Here is a 20,537-nt window from a genome sequence, read left to right as displayed (position 1 = left end):
GTAACACCCCGTGTTTTCCAAAGTCAAAGTCAAAGTCAAGTGTTGACTGTTATTGGAATTAAAGATTAATAAAGATTAATTTCATTTTAGTTTCATTTTGATTTTCGTATTATTTGGAGTAAGTGTTGTATAACCAAACTAATCGACCGATAATCGAACTGTGAATCAACGACCGACTGTGAATGATAGGAAGTAACAATGCAATAAAGCTAGTCCATCAATAATCAAGCTAATCAGATCAATCATCGAACTCAAGTGTGGGGATTTTAGTACTTTTTATACGTGTGTGTGTGCCTTATGTGTTACTTGTGCATGTTTATTTTATGTTAAAGTGTGTGGTGAATCAGTCAAATCAATCAAGACCCAAAGGTGAATCAAAATCAATGGAAACCGAATCCAAATCGTGTTGTAAGGATGCTTGTATGTTAGATATAGTCTCAACTACTACTAAAAGTAATTTGATTAGGAATCCTATCATCCTCAAAACATCGTTCTAAGTCGAAATATCAAAAATCGTCGCGAAACACTCAAAACCAGGCAAGCCGATCGAACAGGGCAACCTGATCGAACAGGCTAGCCGATCGAACAGGGCAACCTGATCGAACAGGCTAGCCTATCGAACAGGGCAACCTGATCGAACAGGCTAGCCGATCGAACAGACTGTTCGATCGGACAGCTGCTCGATCAGGGATGCTGTTCGATCAGCTGACCCTTTCCTCTTTTGGAAGCCTATAAATAGGGCTGTCTTTGTCAACCTTTCCACTTTTGGAAAAGCTCTGACCGACCAGCCTCTTCTTCTCACTAAATCTCAGATTTCTCTCAAACCAGTAAGTATTTCGCTCTAATCCTTGTACGTTTTTGTTCATTAATCGATTCTCCATCTTTCTATCTTTCAAAACTTGGATTTCATCCATGAAACCACCAAGATCTAGGTGTTCTTGGGTGATGTCATCATGTGTTCTTCAAGAACACTAAGTTTTGGCATCATTCAACCATGAATAAGCTAGATCTAACCGATTTCCACATCAATAACCTAAAATCTTCCAAAGATCTTAACATTTCACGGTGGAAAAGGATTGGAAGATGGGTTTTCATCTATCTTTCAACTCTTTTACACTCACAAAGGTGAAAACGAAGCTTGAACCGATTTACAAATCAATCTAAACAAACACATGGATCAAGATTCGGGTTTTACCGAGAGATATACCGATTCCGGGTTAAACGTTAAACTTGGGTTCCAAACCGTCTCTGACCGAGTTTGGGTGATTCCTGCTCGAGTCAGTAGACTAAGTAGGGACTTCAGCTTGTGGTTCAACTCGTAGCCAAAATATCTCTAAAACATCAACAATTCACGGGAATAACCAAGTGTTAAGTGAAAGGTTAACCGAAGCGAGAAGCTGGCCGAACGGCTAGGCTGTTCGATCGAACAGCCCAACCGAACGACTATGCCAGCCGATCGGCTAGGCTAACCGATCGACTAGCACTTAGTCCCACAAACTCCTGAAGTGTAATATTGACGAGGTACTGTTCGATCGACTACGCTACTCGATTGTAATCATTACTGCTCGAATCATGAGATACTATACTTCAAAACACTTAGACTTTTCGAAACATTGGAATGTCACCCGATCGAACATGCCAACCGATCGAGTGACATATTTGAAAACAATGAAGTGCTAGCCGATCGGTTGGGCTAACCGATCGAACAGCTGTTCGATCGGCCAACCTGAAAGGTAGTACAAACCATCATACACAAACACATCCTTCTCATCAAAGGAAGAAACAATCCACTTGAAGGAACCAGCCGATCGAGCCAGCCAGCCGATCGAATGGATGTTCGAACGAACTTTCAAACCAATCGAACAGCCCACTCGATCGAACTGCTGTCCGATCGAATGGCCTACTCGATCCAAGTACATTGTTTACTTTTCCACGTTACTCATCGTTGTGTTATCGAACTATTCAGGCTAACCTATTCTCAGTGCTCCCTTCAATCCACAACCAACCACTGTGAGTATACTCGATCCCTTTTTGCTTTCAGCACTTTTGGGTGTTACATACGTAATCTATCAAATTCACAAACAACACAATCTATTTGAACGCTAACCTACTTGCATGTATTACTTGTCTAAATGATTGCTGTTTATTATGTTTACACGTGGAGTGCTATCTACCTGCTTTAGCAACATAGTACTATAGTTTGGACTCAGCACCCGTTCACACGGGGGTTGCTAAGGACAATTACCTGCATGGATTACGGTGGTAATCATGTATTGCGAACTGTCTCGGACAGTCAACTCGAAGTCGTTGGTATCGATGGTCCCATGTTGATAATTTACATGCATCGTTTGCCCTTGTGTACGTGCTTGGTTATGCGTAAACTATTCGAACTCTATATGCTATATCAAACTTGTGTACTCACCTTTACATTATATGTATTGACTTTTATTTTAACGTATGTGACAGGTGTTTAAGCTACTAGCGTGCTAGGGAAGCGAGGCAATAATAAGCTTCTAGGAGCCTGTGACCTTAGGACAGTGTCCATATACCTGCTCCAGGGTCATAATTATCTGTAGATCTTGTACTGGCACCTGTAGTCAGTAAGATCCACAGTTAGCCGTCTAGAAGTCTTAAAACAATATTTACATTCGGTCTGTAATAATTAAGAATTTGAGTTGTCGGAACAGTTCCCATATTGTTTAGTTGATTTCTATGATAACTTGTTATTATTTGGGACACGGTATGGGACGTGTTATATAACTGAATTGTATGATAGTTGTTGTGGAAACTTCTGAACAATCTGTTTCGCTCAGTGCCGCGCCCCGATGATTCCGCCGTCGGTTGGGGTGTGACAACGTTATATGAAGATTTCTTCCTTCAAGGGAATTTCCGGCTACCGACGACGAACTTCATGGGCAATATTCTGCATTTTTATAACTTCCATATTTCTCAGATGAGCCCTCCCGGGATGGTTAGGGTTCGACATTTCGAGTTCTTATGTCGAGCCCATAGCATTGAGCCTTCTGTTGAGAAGTTCCGGGCATTTTATCAGCTCCAACGGACTATGGGCTTTTTTTCTTTTGCAAGCCGTGGTGCTGCAAGGAAGATCCTGTTGAACCCACCGAAGAGTTTCCATGATTGGAGACCTAATTTTTTCTTCATTCGCGAGGAGGTGCTCCCGATCGCCATGCCTTTCCGGGAATGGAGTGAGCCGGTGTTGAAAGAAGATCTTCCAATTCCCAAACATGAGAGGTGGTATCAACAACTAACTCCAACCCCTAACCGGGTATTTGGGGAGAATGTGTTAGTTGCGGCGCGCATGAGTGACCGATGGTCGCCTGATAGCGAGGAAATTCCTGTCTTGAAGATTGGTGATCAAGGTCAGTGACTTCCTTAATTTCCTGATTTCATGCTTCATGCTTTATTTTACTTATACGATTTGATGTGTAGAGGCTCACTTGTATCAAGCTGCTTTCGCTACGTTTGGTGGGTCTATGGGCGTGCGCCCACTTCGGGATGGGGAGGAATACTGGTATGAGCAGATCAGGAGCAATTTCATGTACCCAGTTGCGGATGCCTTTGCCGAGCCGCCCACTGCAACCGAAGGTGCGCATATACCTAACCCACGACCCTTGCGCCCCGTGACTTCTGCTGGGAAAGAGATTGTCTATCTTTCCAGTGAGGATTCCGTTGGATCGTCAAATGGAGAGCTAAGCCCATGGTCTCAAATCTTTGCAAGTGTGTTGCGTGATTTGGGGATAGACCCGGAAGAGAAGAAGAAGAAGCCTCCAAAGAAGAAGAAGGTTATCACCTTGGACCCTGAGGTGACCAGCAAAGGAGCTGGGAGTAGCCGCGCAATTGTTGCTGCTACTGACAAAGGTACTTTCCACCTTCGTCAAAGTAACCTTGAAGACTATGTTATGATCAGTGATTCACTCGAGGGTTTATCGCGTATAGGAGAGAAGAGAACCGGAGTAGGAGGCTCCAAAAGTTCAGGGAGCGCGGGCTCCCGTAACCCGGATGCTGGGGCTACCCCGTCCTCTGTTGCGCAAGAGGGGGGTGATGAGGAGGAAGTGCAGGAAGAGCCTGCGGTGCAGTTGATAAGAAAAAGAAGTCGGGAGGCTGTGCTCGGGGCCGCTGTGTTGCCAAAACTTGGCGATGCCCCTTTGATTGGCAAGAAGAGCAACTTGCGCTCCCTCTACAGATTCTCTCCTGGTTAGTATGTTGTTTCCGTGTACTTGTAATATTTTCTTCTCTAATACTCCATCTTTGCAGAAGCTGAAAAGAAGAAACCCGAGAAGGGGGTTACGATCAAAGAGCCGTTGGAGCCGGGGCAGAAAAAGCTCAGGACTACTAAGGTCACTATCAAACCATTTCCTGCGTCACAATCTGCTGACAAGGAGAAACAAAAGGGGCCTGAGAAGCCTTTACGGGAAAAGGAGGTTGCGAGAGAGAGAGTTGTTGACAAGGAGAAGATTGTTGAGAAGTCCCCTACTAGGCCGAGGGGGCCCGAGGTCACTGCCCCCATTACCACTGATTCAGCGCAGGGGTCGGGGCCCACTCCTATCACTGAGCCTGAGCAGCCCATTACTGAGATGGAGAAAACTTCGGAGGGGAAAAAACAAGTCGAGCCTTCGCCGAGTGCTGCCCATGTCCAAACTGGTCAGGTGGTTACGGAGCAGGCTACTGCTGCTGCTGGTGGGAGCGCTGGCTTTGTTGCTGGCCAAGCTGGCGCGGGGAGTCGTGGTGAATCGCTTCACTCTCCCATAAGTCCGATGGACACTTTGGGAGATGTTTATTATAAGTCTTACACTGAAGAAAGTCGAGGGGAAGCGCTTCATCATCCTCCATGGAGCCTTAAACAAAAGGATACTTTTCTAGAATTCGCTCCCTGCCGCGATTGGCTTCTCAACTCTATCCCTCCTGGTGAGGTGAATCGTCAAAGAGAGCGAACCCACAGCGCTCTTTATCATGCATATGTTGTTGGTGAAGCCAACACTCGCGCTGCTAACCATCAAATCGTTCGCGAATGGCGGACTATGGTTAGGGAGAGGGATGAGTGGGAGAAGTATCGCGAGCGGTTGTTGAAGTAGGTGAAAGCTTATGAGTGATCGAAGGCCGCCTTTGATGAGGAGAGGGCGAAATTTGAAGCAGATAAGAAGGGTGAAGAATGGGGCCGTGAAGGCCTTAGAAACAAACTTCGTGCTGCTGAGGAACTCCTCTCACAGGAACGGGCTGAATGGAAGGCTATATGCGCCAAGGACAATGAGCGCATGTATGCGGCTCGGTCCAAGATCACCGAGCTTGAAGGCCAAGTTGCGGATCTGAAGAAGAAGGATGAGAATGCGCAAGCCGTGAAAGAACAATCCAAGGTATGTTATCGTCTCTTTGCTTATGCCTTTTGTAGAAAATATTCTAAGTCTTTCTTTCGATAGGCTGAGTTTAAGGCGCAACTTTCGAGCAAGGATAGGGATTTATCCGCTAAGGACGTTGAAATCGCTGAGTTGAAGCGTCGCCTTCACGAGCAGATTGAAAGGAGCGAGTCCTTAAAGATTGATCTCGAAGCTGAAAAGTCAAAAGCTGCCACTGCCGAGGAAGCGAAGCAAAAGGCCGAGGAGGCACGAGCCATTAGTACCACTGCTCTTAATGTGGCACAGAATAATTATTCTGAGGCTCAAGGTATTGTGGATACTCTGGTCGCTGAGGCTGAATGGATGCGCAGCCGAGGGGTCGCTTTGGTAAGATTTCTCATGACTTTAGTTTAATTTGTTAAGACTTGTTGTCTTATGTGCTTTGTTTATTGTAGATGGCCAACTCTGTCTTGAATGCTGGGGAGCTGGATACAGCCGTTGCGGCTTTAATAGATGCTTCGCGCGCCGCTGGTCACCGGGGTGGTTACCTGGAATGTGCGCGGCATGCTTCAGAGATGTTTGGTCAGGAATTTGACACTAGTCACTGTTCAGTGACTGATCAAGCTGAGGCTCAACTGGCTCGCGCTGAAGATGGCTATGATAACTTGTCATTGCCAGTGATGGACTTGGTTACTGAAGCGCTGAAGCATGATGACTGGTGTCATCGATTGAAGACCATCCTTGACCCACCTCAAACGGTTGAACTATCTGATGAGGAGTTGGCAGGCGACGAAGAAGGTGATGATGATGGCGGGAATGCTGATCAACCTGAATAGGGATTGAAGGCTTTGTGCCTTGTTTTGTTTAGCTCTTTGAACTAGAGTAGGTTTTAAAGGCTGACTGCCTTGTTTTAGTGTTTTGAATGTATAGGGTTGCGCGGTCGCGCTTTTGTAAATTGAATGGGTGTTAAGTTTTATGTAACTGTTGCGCATCGCGTTTTCCTGAATATGATGTTTACATTTACTTTTATTCTCTTGTTACAATTATTGCACTGTTATTTGAAACTTTGGTTGAGTTAGCGCGAATAAATGTAGGTGTGCTTCAAGGGCTGGCGATTCACCGAAGTGTTTTCGCGCTAACCAAAAGTTTAACATGCATTTGTAACTTGTGAAGTACATGGAAGTAGGAAAACATATTGTATGATTTCATTAACTTGGAAACAGGCGCTTAGGCCAACCATACATTGTGAGTAAATAACATACATGGCGTTTAGCCAATCATAGGAAAGTAAATAAATGCGTGACCCTCCTCAGAGGGGTGGTTCTTGAGTTTAAAGTGGTTACATATAGCACTTGCGCAATTGTTGCGCGTTCCATTGTCACACCCCCAAAATCCACCCGCGGAGTACCACCGCTTGGGAGCGTGACATGACCAGGATCAAGCCATCAATCATATCAAACATAGCATTTAATATAAAAGTAAATAATGTAAATCATCATGACATGATTGATGTTTCAAAAACCAACATCGTTTAAGTAGCGGAAGCATAGTATGTAATCTCAAAATAAATATAAGTTCGAATAATGTTCATGAATCCAATTCCCACAACGACCTGCTCCTCCCTGTGCAAGCTCCATAATGTACCTAAGGTCCTGCAAGGCATGCAGCAAATAATCAACAACTAGTTGAGCGAGTTCACAGAAAGTAAGTTCATAACATAATGCATAAGTATAGCTAGTGGGGGCTTCCCATACTAGTGTGTACTAAAGGTGGGGGCTTCCCATGTTCATCCTGGTTAATGAGGGCTTCTCATTAACGGTACTTACTAGACTAACTTTCGACCATGTGTTCTTCTTTACCGAGAACAGGAAAACGTACAGGGTCACGTAGGCTTTACGTGACGTGCCCTTCCCCGAGGACAGTGGTACGCGTGGGGGCTACGTAGGCTTTACGCAGCGTGGCCTTCCGACCTGGAAGCCAGTAGATGGTATTGGGTTACGTAGGTTTTACGTAACGTGTCCTTCCCGACCCGGGAGACATATGGCGAATATACTGGGTTACGTAGGCTTTACGTAACGTGTCCTGACTAACCTGAGGACGATGGTCTATAGTCTGGTATATGCGTAAGTACGAGTAACTCCTTTTACAATAACATATCCAACCCAATTCCCAACCCGGGAATCCCATGCCTTGGCTGTGTGAACTCACCTTGGTTTGCTCGGCAGATACACAGAAAGTACAAGTAGCAAGTAAATGGTCACTCACGTCCTATCATGGTTATCATACGACTCAGGTTCGTATATAGCACGTATATAGTAATCACGTATAGTCATGGCAAACATGTACGCACGTAAGCAGATAAGACATAGCATGTGAGGATCCAATTGTCTAAGTCCAACAATACCCGGCCCAATGACATTAGCAGCCCAATAACAAATAGTCCAGATTCTCAATCGGCCCAAATAGCAAACACATACAAGTCCATTAATAACAGCCCACAAATCAAATCATTGGGCTCAATAGATTGGGCCCGTGGCAATGAAGGCCCAACAGTGTGCACGTAACGGTGGTCTCGACTCGCAACGGGGTTACGAGTCGCAACGAGGATCTCGAGTCGTAACGGGGGTCTCGAGTCGTAACAAGCGGTCTCGGTTCATCATGGTCCGGTTACGAGTCGTAACGGGACTCGCAACCGTGGTTACGGTTCATGCTGTTTGTGGTCTCGAGTGGGGTTCCGACTCGCAACGAGTGATGCCGAGTCGCAACCGTGCGTGTAACTGATTTCCAAAATTCCTGCATTGACTTATCCGTGATTTCAGCTAACACCTTGGACAGTTTCACAATTTCGATCAATCAACAGTTAATTCAGATTTCAAGCATGTTCATAACAATTCAAGAACATCAAACCAATCTTGTACAGAACATTAAATCGGATCATGTGATACATAATCCCATAGACTATCATGCAACCTAGGTCATGAAAATCCAAAACGAAATATCATACCAACCATTCGGAGACAATCAATGTTAGCCGATCCTAAATCGTTTAATCTAATATTATCATACACACAATCCAAACATATATCATGTTAACCGATTTATCAAGCCTCTCACTATTTGAATAACATCATACATCCGATTTGCATGAACATACATAAGAGCCGATTTAACAAAACATTTATCAATTAACATCCTAATCAATACATTAACAAGAATTCTCGGCTAAGCAAACATCAACATGCAACCAATCGACAATCATTTAACAAGCAACTTAATTATCAAACACTAACCGGTTGGATTGGAACAAAAAGAGGGTGAGCCGAGAAGTGTGGTTCGCCGTCGGGGATCCAAGCAGCCGAGAGAGAGAGAGCACAAAGCTTCTAGGGTTTGTGTGTGTATTCTTGTGTTGTAACAAATGAGAGGAAAACAAGACCCTTAGTTTTGGTATAGTGGTTGCGAGTGGGGAGTGGGCCGAGCCCACTCGGTTACCTAATGGACCGAATGTAAGGTGTAAAGCCCAAGGCTTGTGTGACCGGTTATCGTGTGCAGTTTGGGTTCGGTTCAATTAGCATACAACGTATATCACACAATACACATAACGACATCTCATAAATCACGTAATATTCATTAGCTCAAAATGTCACATAACCACGTAACGTTACATCAAAGCAAGTCGAAAGTTCGAGTTGTCACATTATCCCCAACTAATTGGAAATTTCGTCCCGAAATTTGGTATGCACTCACTAAGGAAGCTAGGTAAACTGTACTGTTCACTGATTTTCCTGGGGTGTCACATCCTCCCCCCGTTGATCTGGAATTTCGTCCCGAAATTCCGAAGTAGTAGCTTCAGCCTCAGTAGTGGTTGCCTTGTTCCCGAATAACTGGGGGTACTTTTCTGTCATCCTGTCTTCGCGTTCCCAGGTGTACTCTGGGCCACGTTTGGAGTTCCAACGAACTCGGACAAGAGGGATTCTCTTGTGTTTGAGGACCTTCACATCCCGGTCCGTGATTTCCACTGGTTCCTCGACGAACTGCAACCGCTCGTCGATAGTAAGTTCCTTAAAAGGAATGATAAGATTTTCATCTGATAGGCACTTCTTTAGGTTCGATACGTGAAAGACATTGTGAACTGCCCCGAGTTCAGCTGGTAAATTCAACTTGTAGGCTACCTTGCCAATCTTTTCTATAATTTCGAATGGTCCGACGTACCGCGGATTCAGTTTACCCCGTTTGCCAAAACGAACTACACCCTTCCAGGGTGAGACTTTCAATAAAACCCGGTCCCCGACCTCAAATTCCAATGGCTTTCTACGCTTGTCCGCGTAGGCTTTCTGACGGTCTCGTGCTGCCGCCATGCGTTGCCGTATCTGTGCTATCTTTTCTGTGGCGTCCACTACAATCTCTGGACCCGTAATCTGACTATCCCCCACCTCTGCCCAACTGAGAGGTGACCGGCATTTACGCCCGTACAATGCCTCGAATGGAGCGGCTTGAATGCTGGTGTGATAACTATTATTATACGAGAACTCCACCAAAGGGAGGTGCTTTTCCCAGCCGTTGCCGAAATCGATGACGCATGCCCGAAGCATGTCTTCGAGAGTTTGGATCGTGCGCTCAGACTGCCCATCGGTCTGAGGGTGGTATGCTGTGCTCATGTCTAATCGTGAGCCAAAAGACTTGTGCATTGCTTGCCAAAGTTCTGACGTGAATCGTGCATCGCGATCCGAAATAATAGATGTGGGCACCCCGTGCCTCGAGACAACTTCTTTAAGGTAGACGTCTGCGAGAGTGGAGAACTTGTCCGTTTCCTTTATAGGTAGGAAGTGTGCAGACTTGGTGAGTCGATCCACTATGACCCATATTGTATCGTTCCCACGCTGGGATCTAGGTAGGCCTGTAACGAAATCCATGGAAATTTCTTCCCATTTCCATTGAGGTATCTTAGGCTGCTGAAGTAGACCAGCTGGTTTCTGATATTCGACCTTGACTCTCGCACAGGTCAAGCATTTTCCAACGTACGTAGCAATGTGGGCCTTCATACTAGGCCACCAATAAGTAGTGCTGATGTCGTGGTACATTTTATCTGACCCTGGATGTACCGAGTAGCGAGACTTGTGTGCTTCGTCCATCACAAGTTCGCGTAGACCGCCATAAAGTGGGACCCAAATCCGGCCCGTTACATAGTAGGCGCCGTCTTCCTTCTGTTCCATTTGTTGTCGTGAGCCGCGTAAGGCTTCAGCCTTGACGTTTTCGGGCTTCAGTGCTTCTGTCTGAGCAGCTCGTATCTGTGTAGGAAGGCTAGACTGAATCGTAAGCTGTAGCGCTCGCACGCGCCGAGGTAAAGTGTCCTTTCGACTGAGGGCATCAGCCACAACATTGGCTTTGCCTGGATGGTACTTGATAGCGCATTCGTAATCGTTAAGTAACTCGACCCATCGTCGTTGCCGCATATTCAAATCCTTCTGCTTAAGAATATGCTCGAGACTCCTGTGATCGGTGTAAATCGTGCACCTGGTACCGTACAGGTAGTGTCGCCATATCTTAAGCGCAAAAACAACAGCTCCCAGCTCTAAATCGTGCGTCGTGTAGTTGCGTTCATGAACCTTGAGTTGACGAGAGGCGTAAGCAATAACCTTGTCGCGCTGCATTAACACACATCCCAATCCCCGAATGGATGCATCACAATATACTACGAAGTCTTCTGTGCCCTCTGGCAATGAGAGGATAGGTGCTCTGCAAAGCCTATCCTTTAGGTGTTGAAAAGCAGTCTCCTGGGGCTCTCCCCAGCGATAGGTAACACCCTTCTGTGTCAGTAGCGTAAGCGGCTGAGCAATCTTCGAAAAGTCTCTAATAAACCGTCGGTAGTAACCTGCCAAACCCAAGAATTGGCGTATTTCTGTCGGTGTACGCGGTGCAGGCCAGTTCCTGATCGAATCTACCTTGGATGGATCGACATGAATCCCATCCTTGTTTACCACGTGGCCTAAGAAGTGGACTTCACGAAGCCAGAAGTCGCATTTAGAAAGCTTGGCGTACAGCTGTTCCTTTCGAAGGAGTTCCAAAATGAGACGAAGGTGCTGCTCGTGTTCCTCCTGACTCTTGGAGTAGATTAGGATGTCGTCGATGAATACTATGACGAACTTGTCAAGATAGGGTTTGCACACCCTGTTCATAAGATCCATAAATACAGCAGGCGCGTTCGTTAACCCAAACGGCATGACGAGAAACTCATAGTGACCATAACGAGTTCTGAAGGCTGTCTTGGAGACGTCCCCATCCCGGACTCTCAGCTGATGGTACCCTGACCTTAAATCTATCTTCGAATAGTAGCACGACCCTTGCAACTGGTCGAATAAGTCATCTATGCGCGGTAGAGGATAACGGTTCTTCACCGTCACCTTGTTCAGTTCACGGTAGTCGATGCACATCCTGAACGTACCGTCTTTCTTTTTCACAAAAAGTACTGGTGCTCCCCAAGGCGAAGAGCTTGGTCGTATGAAACCCTTTTCCAAGAGTTCTTGCAGTTGCTTAGACAGTTCCTCCAATTCTGATGGAGCCAGACGATATGGTGCGCGAGCTATGGGTGCTGCTCCTGGAGCGAGCTCGATTTGAAATTCGACCTGACGATGAGGCGGTAAGCCAGGTAAGTCTTCAGGAAACACCTGAGGGTAATCACGTACAATTGGAATATCCTCCAATTTCTTTTCCTTCGCTGATGCGTCTGAAACAAGAGCCAAAATGGCTGTGTGACCCTTACGTAAGCATTTCTGAGCCTTCAAGAAAGAGATGATGCCAACCACTGCGCCACTCTTGTCACCTTGAACTTCTAGAGGTTCCTGACCCGAACGAGGAATGCGAATAACCTTTTCGCTGCATAGAATTTCTGCCTGGTGTTGGGACAACCAATCCATCCCAATCACGACGTCGAAGCTACCCAAAACTATGGGAATGAGATCAATAGAGAAGGCTTGACCAGCAAGGATAAGATTACAACCCTGAACTACGTGCGTGGCTTCTAGACTTTTACCGTTAGCTAACTCTACTACGTGTTTGGTGGGTAAAAGTGTTGGTGCACGTTTTAGCAGTTGACACATTTTCACAGACATATAGCTTGTATCCGCACCCGAATCAAACAAAACAGTAACGTAAATATTGTCGAGGAGAAACTTACCCATAACAACGTTGGGATCGTTCACTGCGTCGCCTCGACCTAGCACGAATGCACGACCACGAGCTTCATTGCCGTTGTTGTTGTTTCCCCCGTTGTTGTTATTCCCGTTGCCCTGATTGTTGTTGTTGTTGCGGTTCTGGTTCAACTGAGGGCAATCGCGTTTGAAGTGACCTTCAGCCCCACACTGGAAACATCCCCGGTTTCCACGCTGTGGCTGCTGCTGCTGTTGCTGGTTCTGTGGAGCTGGTTGCTGAGGCTGCTGATTCTGATTCGCAGGACGAGGGCTCCTGCAGTCTTTGGCCTCGTGACCCATTTTGAGGCACCGTTGACAGCGACCCTTGTTACACGGGCCGTGGTGATGCCTGTTGCAGTTGTGGCACCTTGGTTGACTACCCTGATATCTCCTCTGTCTGTGACCACCAGAGGATTGCTGACTGGGACTCTGATAGTGATCGATCTTCTGTTGCTGAGCTTGTGGCTGAACAGATGCTGAACTTTTACTGGAATCCCCATCCCACTTTCTTTTACTGTCACCAGACGTAGTAGGAGTAACTGAGGTGGTGACGTTAACAGTAGCATTAACACGCTTGGGCAGTCTATTCTGATCCACTGCCTGATCAGTGATGCGATGAGCGAGACGCTGGATTTCCTGGATGTTTTCGAGATTAGCCGACGTCACGTGGCTCTGAATTTCTGGCGCCAATCCCTTGAGATACAACTCAATGCGCTTGTATGGAGGGTCCACCATAGTAGGACACAGAACAGCCAGCTCATTAGACCGTTTAGTATACGCCTCGATTTCCGATCCAACCATTTTCAAGTTATACAGCTCGTCTTCCAGCTTGTGAATATCCTCACGTGTGCAATACTCACGCTTGATGAGTTCCTTGAAATCGTTCCATGGGGTGGCGTTAGCAGCTGCCAACCCTAAGATTTGAACTTGGGCGTTCCACCAAGTCAATGCTATTCCTTCCAAAGTGCCAGTAGCAAACTTGACCTTGCGAGCCTCAGGGCACTCGCACATTTCGAATACTGATTCTAACTTCTCGAACCAGTGGAGGAGTCCAACCGCTCCTTCTGTGCCGCTGAAAGAGTTTGGACGACAGTCCATGAAATTCTTGAACGTGCAGACAGGCTGCTGCGCGTGTTGACCTATTGTGTACGAATAGGACGAAGTTAAATACGAGCGTTAATGTAGGATCTAAAGATCCTAGTGTGTGCCTATACTGCAGGATATACTACCTGCTTGAGCTGCTGCAACTGCCGCAGCAACTTGAGCTTGAACAAGAGCCTCTAGCTGGGCTTGTGTCATGTTGATTCGTCCAGACATGATCTTCATAGTAACAAGTAGCATACGTAAGAATGGTTCGCGAGTAGGGCGATGACAGAAAAGCGTAGGCATATAGGTGTTCTCATATAATCAAAGCATGTGTATCTAAGCGTAATGCGAGCAATTTTCTAAGCAGTTCTAGCAAACAGGCGATAAACATAAACCTTATTACCTAGGATGTCGAGTCTTGCACGTGGAGCGAAGCGTCGTTGTGGATCGTTGAGAGCACTGTACTGGTTATAGTCCGGTTTTAATAAAACGTTTTCCCATATTAAAACCAAGTTCTCTATAACCAATGGCTCTGATACCAATCTGTCACACCCCCAAAATCCACCCGCGGAGTACCACCGCTTGGGAGCGTGACATGACCAGGATCAAGCCATCAATCATATCAAACATAGCATTTAATATAAAAGTAAATAATGTAAATCATCATGACATGATTGATGTTTCAAAAACCAACATCGTTTAAGTAGCGGAAGCATAGTATGTAATCTCAAAATAAATATAAGTTCGAATAATGTTCATGAATCCAATTCCCACAACGACCTGCTCCTCCCTGTGCAAGCTCCATAATGTACCTAAGGTCCTGCAAGGCATGCAGCAAATAATCAACAACTAGTTGAGCGAGTTCACAGAAAGTAAGTTCATAACATAATGCATAAGTATAGCTAGTGGGGGCTTCCCATACTAGTGTGTACTAAAGGTGGGGGCTTCCCATGTTCATCCTGGTTAATGAGGGCTTCTCATTAACGGTACTTACTAGACTAACTTTCGACCATGTGTTCTTCTTTACCGAGAACAGGAAAACGTACAGGGTCACGTAGGCTTTACGTGACGTGCCCTTCCCCGAGGACAGTGGTACGCGTGGGGGCTACGTAGGCTTTACGCAGCGTGGCCTTCCGACCTGGAAGCCAGTAGATGGTATTGGGTTACGTAGGTTTTACGTAACGTGTCCTTCCCGACCCGGGAGACATATGGCGAATATACTGGGTTACGTAGGCTTTACGTAACGTGTCCTGACTAACCTGAGGACGATGGTCTATAGTCTGGTATATGCGTAAGTACGAGTAACTCCTTTTACAATAACATATCCAACCCAATTCCCAACCCGGGAATCCCATGCCTTGGCTGTGTGAACTCACCTTGGTTTGCTCGGCAGATACACAGAAAGTACAAGTAGCAAGTAAATGGTCACTCACGTCCTATCATGGTTATCATACGAGTCAGGTTCGTATATAGCACGTATATAGTAATCACGTATAGTCATGGCAAACATGTACGCACGTAAGCAGATAAGACATAGCATGTGAGGATCCAATTGTCTAAGTCCAACAATACCCGGCCCAATGACATTAGCAGCCCAATAACAAATAGTCCAGATTCTCAATCGGCCCAAATAGCAAACACATACAAGTCCATTAATAACAGCCCACAAATCAAATCATTGGGCTCAATAGATTGGGCCCGTGGCAATGAAGGCCCAACAGTGTGCACGTAACGGTGGTCTCGACTCGCAACGGGGTTACGAGTCGCAACGAGGATCTCGAGTCGTAACGGGGGTCTCGAGTCGTAACAAGCGGTCTCGGTTCATCATGGTCCGGTTACGAGTCGTAACGGGACTCGCAACCGTGGTTACGGTTCATGCTGTTTGTGGTCTCGAGTGGGGTTCCGACTCGCAATGAGTGATGCCGAGTCGCAACCGTGCGTGTAACTGATTTCCAAAATTCCTGCATTGACTTATCCGTGATTTCAGCTAACACCTTGGACAGTTTCACAATTTCGATCAATCAACAGTTAATTCAGATTTCAAGCATGTTCATAACAATTCAAGAACATCAAACCAATCTTGTACAGAACATTAAATCGGATCATGTGATACATAATCCCATAGACTATCATGCAACCTAGGTCATGAAAATCTAAAACGAAACATCATACCAACCATTCGGAGACAATCAATGTTAGCCGATCCTAAATCGTTTAATCTAATATTATCATACACACAATCCAAACATATATCATGTTAACCGATTTATCAAGCCTCTCACTATTTGAATAACATCATACATCCGATTTGCATGAACATACATAAGAGCCGATTTAACAAAACATTTATCAATTAACATCCTAATCAATACATTAACAAGAATTCTCGGCTAAGCAAACATCAACATGCAACCAATCGACAATCATTTAACAAGCAACTTAATTATCAAACACTAACCGGTTGGATTGGAACAAAAAGAGGGTGAGCCGAGAAGTGTGGTTCGCCGTCGGGGATCCAAGCAGCCGAGAGAGAGAGAGCACAAAGCTTCTAGGGTTTGTGTGTGTATTCTTGTGTTGTAACAAATGAGAGGAAAACAAGACCCTTAGTTTTGGTATAGTGGTTGCGAGTGGGGAGTGGGCCGAGCCCACTCGGTTACCTAATGGACCGAATGTAAGGTGTAAAGCCCAAGGCTTGTGTGACCGGTTATCGTGTGCAGTTTGGGTTCGGTTCAATTAGCATACAACGTATATCACACAATACACATAACGACATCTCATAAATCACGTAATATTCATTAGCTCAAAATGTCACATAACCACGTAACGTTACATCAAAGCAAGTCGAAAGTTCGAGTTGTCACATCCATGCTCGTGGAATGATATGGCCATCCAACGTTCGTAACTTGTATGCCCCTTTCCCTAGCACCTCGTGGACCAAGTATGGGCCCTCCCATTTGGGTGCAAGCTTTCCAGGGCATTCGGCATTTGAAGCTTCGTTGTCACGGAAGACGTATTCTCCTGGATTGAAAGTACAAATGCGGACTCGCGTATTGTAGTGCCACTCCAGTTGTGTTTTATATTTTGCCTCTTTAATGCGCGCGATCTCGCGTCTTTCTTCCAAGAGATCCAGGTCAAGGCGACGCTCTACTTCGTTGTCGATTGTATTGACCGCTGTCAATCGTGGTGAGGGGAGACGAACTTCTGCCGGGATAACTGCTTTTGAGCCGTATACGAGGCTAAAAGGAGTTTCGCCGGTGCTCGTCTTCGGCATGGTTCGATGAGCCCACAGGATGCTTGGGAGCTCATCTACCCATCCTCTGCGCTTTGTGCCAAGTCGGGCTTTTATCCCCTCCACGATGCTTTTGTTCACGCTTTCCACTTGACCGTTGCCCTGGGGGTGCGCAACGGATGAGAAGGTATGTTCAATCTTCATTTCCTTCATCCATTTTTTAAGGTCTTCCGAGGCAAAATTGGTACCATTATCTGTGACGATCTTTAGTGGAAGACCGAATCTGCAGATGATATGCTCCCAGATAAACTTGCGCACCATCATGGCAGTGGTTGATGCGAGGGCTTTTGCTTCCACCCACTTGGTGAAATAATCGACAGCCACGATTATAAACTTTACGGCCCCCGGAGCATCTGGGAAGGGTCCCACCATATCAATCCCCCACTGTTGGAAGGGCCAAGCAGTGGACACTGGGATAAGATCGTTTTTGGGGCGCTGGGTCTTTGGAGAGTGTCGCTGACAGGAATCGCACTTGCGCAGCTCCTTCAGGGCGTCGACATGCATCCCTGGCCAATAATACCCAGCGCTCATGATTTTCGCAACAACCATGCGTGGCCCCGCATGTATACCACATATCCCTTCATGGATCTCTCGAATTAGGTAATTTGCGTCCTCGGGGTCCACGCAGCGCAACAAGGGACCTAAGAAGGATCTCCGATACAGGATACCATCATTCATTTCATAGTGCAAGGCCTTGTGTTGGATTTTCCTTGCCTCTGCTTTGCTCTCTGGGAGTATCCCTTCTTGCAGATAGCGAATTATAGGGGTCATCCAAGATGGTTGCCCCATTTCGATCACGTTTACCTGGCGCAGCAGGATTGATGGATTCTTGAGCACTTCGATTCTTACTTCCTTTGCAAGGTGCTGAAAGGAAGTTGATGCGAGCTTGCTTAAGGCCTCTGCCTGTTTATTTTCAGAGCGATTTATGTGTACGACCCTGTATGTTGTGAATTTCTGCAGTAGCTCTTTTGCTTGATCCAGATATAGGGCCATAACGTCACCTTTCGCGTCATAGAATCTGTTGACTTGGCTGGCAATAAGGAGTGAATCGACGTGCGCTTGTAAATTCTTAGCTCCCATTTTGATGGCGAGGCGCAATCCTGCCAGAAATGCTTCGTACTCCGCTTCATTGTTGGTGTTTTTAAAGTCCAACCTGATGGCGTATGTAAATTCGTGCTTTTCAGGGCTGACCAGGCGCAACCCGGCTCCTGAGCCATCCTCGTTTGAGGCACCATCTGTGTATAGGAACCACAACCCTTCTGATGTATCTTTTTTGGGAGCTTCAACGACTTTACATTCTTTGACTTTTTCCGCTGGGACTTCTGTGATAAAGTCTGCAAGTACTTGACCTTTGATTGCTGGGCGTGGCCTATACAAGATGTTGTGGCCTCCCAGCTCGATCGCCCACTTCGCTAATCTTTCGGATGTCTCCGGTTTTTGCAATATTGTCCCAATGTGGAAATTGGTCAGTACGGTGATGACGTGGCCTGTGAAGTATCGGCGCAACCTTCTTGAGGCGTGTAGGAGTGCTAGTACTAGTTTCTCCATCGTGGAGTATCTTGTTTCTTGATCTGTTAGCATTCTACTGACATAATAGATTGGAGTCTGAACCCCGTTTTTTTTTCTACAAGCAACACCGAGCCCACTGCTTTGTCTGATTATGACAAGTATAAGATTAGTGGCTCTTTTTCGAACGGTGCGGTCAGCGTTGGGAGTTCGATCAAACACTCCTTCATTTGTTGAAATGCGCTTTCTGCTTCAGGTGTCCACCTAAATTCTTGCTTCTTTACACAGTTGCGCAACGTACTTATGAAAGGGTACGATTTGCGGCGTGATTTGACAGGAAACGGTTTAGCGCGGCCAGGCGGCCGGCTAACCTTTGCATCTCTTTGATTTTTTGGGGGGATGGCATGCGCTCTATTGCTTGGACCTTCTCTGGGTTCACCTTAAATCCGCCATTGGTGACTATGAAGCCCAAGAATTTTCCTTCTTCCATGCCAAAGGAACATTTGGCTGGATTCAATTTCATATTCACGCTTCTCAATGAGTTAAAGGTCTTCTCGATGTCCTTCAACATTGGGTCCTCTTCAGGACTTTTTACAACCAGATCATCGATGTAGACTTCGATGTGCTTCCCGATATCCCCCGCAAAGGTCTTGTCCATCAGGCGTTGATACGTCGCGCCAGCATTTTTCAGACCGAAAGGCATATTTGTGTAACAAAAAATACCGAGATCAGTTCTGAAAGCTGTCTTGTCTTCGTCTTCGAGCTTCATCTGAACGTGATGGTACCCCTTGTAGCAATCCAAGAAGCATTTCCATCTATATGGCGCGAGGGAGTCTATTTTTTGTCGATCTCAGGCAAGGAATAGCAATCCTTGGGGCATGCCTTGTTGAGATCAGTATAATCCACGCACATTCGCCATCCTCCATTCGATTTTTCCACCATTACTGGGTTCGCAACCCAACTTTGATAACGTACTTCTCGCAAGATTCCAGCTTTGAGCAGCTCGCATACTTGTTCATTCATTGCTTTTGTTTAAGCTGCGCCTTCTTTGGACCTTTGGTTCAACAAAGGGGTAGGTGTTTAAGCAATGTTCGGTTATGTTGCGCGGGACACCGGTCATGTCTGCCGGGGTCCAGGCAAAGATATCTATATTTCTGAACAGTAGTTGTTTTAAATGCGTTCTGATATCTGACGAAATGGCGTGGCCAATTGTCACTGTTTGCTCTGGGTATTTACGGTTTAATACCCACTTCTCTGGCTCAGTTGCTGAGACTGTCGCCGCTTTTGTTGGGCGTAACTCTTCGGTTGACATCACTTCCTTCTTGGCATAGATGATCGCCACTCCCGTCTTGGTTGGGAACCCTATCGCTGAGTGGGGAGTGAAAGTCACCATGTTCAGCTCGCCTTGGGTTTCTCTCCCAATCAACACATCATGCCTCGATTTGATGGGCATCACCATGAAGTTTACGTTTGTTGTTCTTGAATGCTTCCCGTCAGAGAGCGTGGCAGGGAAGCTGATCTGGCCAAGTGGGAAAACCATCTCGTTGCAAAATCCGGACAACGGATAATCAACTGGCTCGAGTCTCGCTTTGTCCTCTTCATCAAACTGGTTAAAACACTGTTCATAGATGATGTCAGCTGTACTTCCCGGATCAATAAATACATACTCTGTTTCATAGTGTCCGATTATGCCGTTAATGACAACGGGTCGCGTGGCGCGAGGACCGCCGCGTACTACCGGGAAAATGACCTGTTGCTCTTGCCATGACGGCTCATAGGGGCGTTTGCCTTTTTCTTTTGCGCTGTATCTTGGTCCGTTGACCATATGGGTCTCTAGGCGTCGGACTTTCTTGTGATTTCCTTCATCTTGGCGTTGAAGCTGTCGAGTTTCTTTTCGCACGTTTTTCACCAAGTGACTTAGCTTTCCGCTTTTTACCGCTTTTTCGATCTCTTGACGCAGACTATAGCAGTCGTCGATCAAGTGTCCTGTATCTTTATGAAAATCACAGTACAAGTTGGGGTCTTGCCCCTTCTTGTTTGTCATAGGCCTAGGAGCCTTGAAATCATGGTTCTCCGTTATCAACACCTCTTTTGATGTTTTTATGAGCGGAGTCTAGTGCT

The 20,537-nt window shown here is 46.1% G+C and overlaps 1 protein-coding gene across 1 annotated transcript; it reads right to left on the bottom strand.

Moving 5' to 3' along the window:
- Positions 1 to 16,478: 16,478 nt before the first annotated feature.
- On the bottom strand, positions 16,479 to 19,185 carry LOC110888696. The gene is made up of 2 exons (XM_022136213.1): positions 18,788 to 19,185; positions 16,479 to 18,564 (listed from the first exon to the last, which is right to left on the bottom strand). The coding sequence occupies exons 1-2, from the start codon at positions 19,183 to 19,185 to the stop codon at positions 16,479 to 16,481; spliced, it is 2,484 nt and encodes an 827-aa protein (XP_021991905.1).
- Between the last annotated feature and the right edge of the window lie 1,352 nt (positions 19,186 to 20,537).

Source organism: Helianthus annuus, chromosome 3, assembly GCF_002127325.2.
Source record: "Helianthus annuus cultivar XRQ/B chromosome 3, HanXRQr2.0-SUNRISE, whole genome shotgun sequence".
In the NCBI taxonomy this organism is placed as follows: Eukaryota; Viridiplantae; Streptophyta; class Magnoliopsida; order Asterales; family Asteraceae; genus Helianthus; species Helianthus annuus.
The sequence above is the reverse complement of the archived record's forward strand: the minus strand, read 5'-3'. Positions and strand labels throughout refer to the sequence as shown.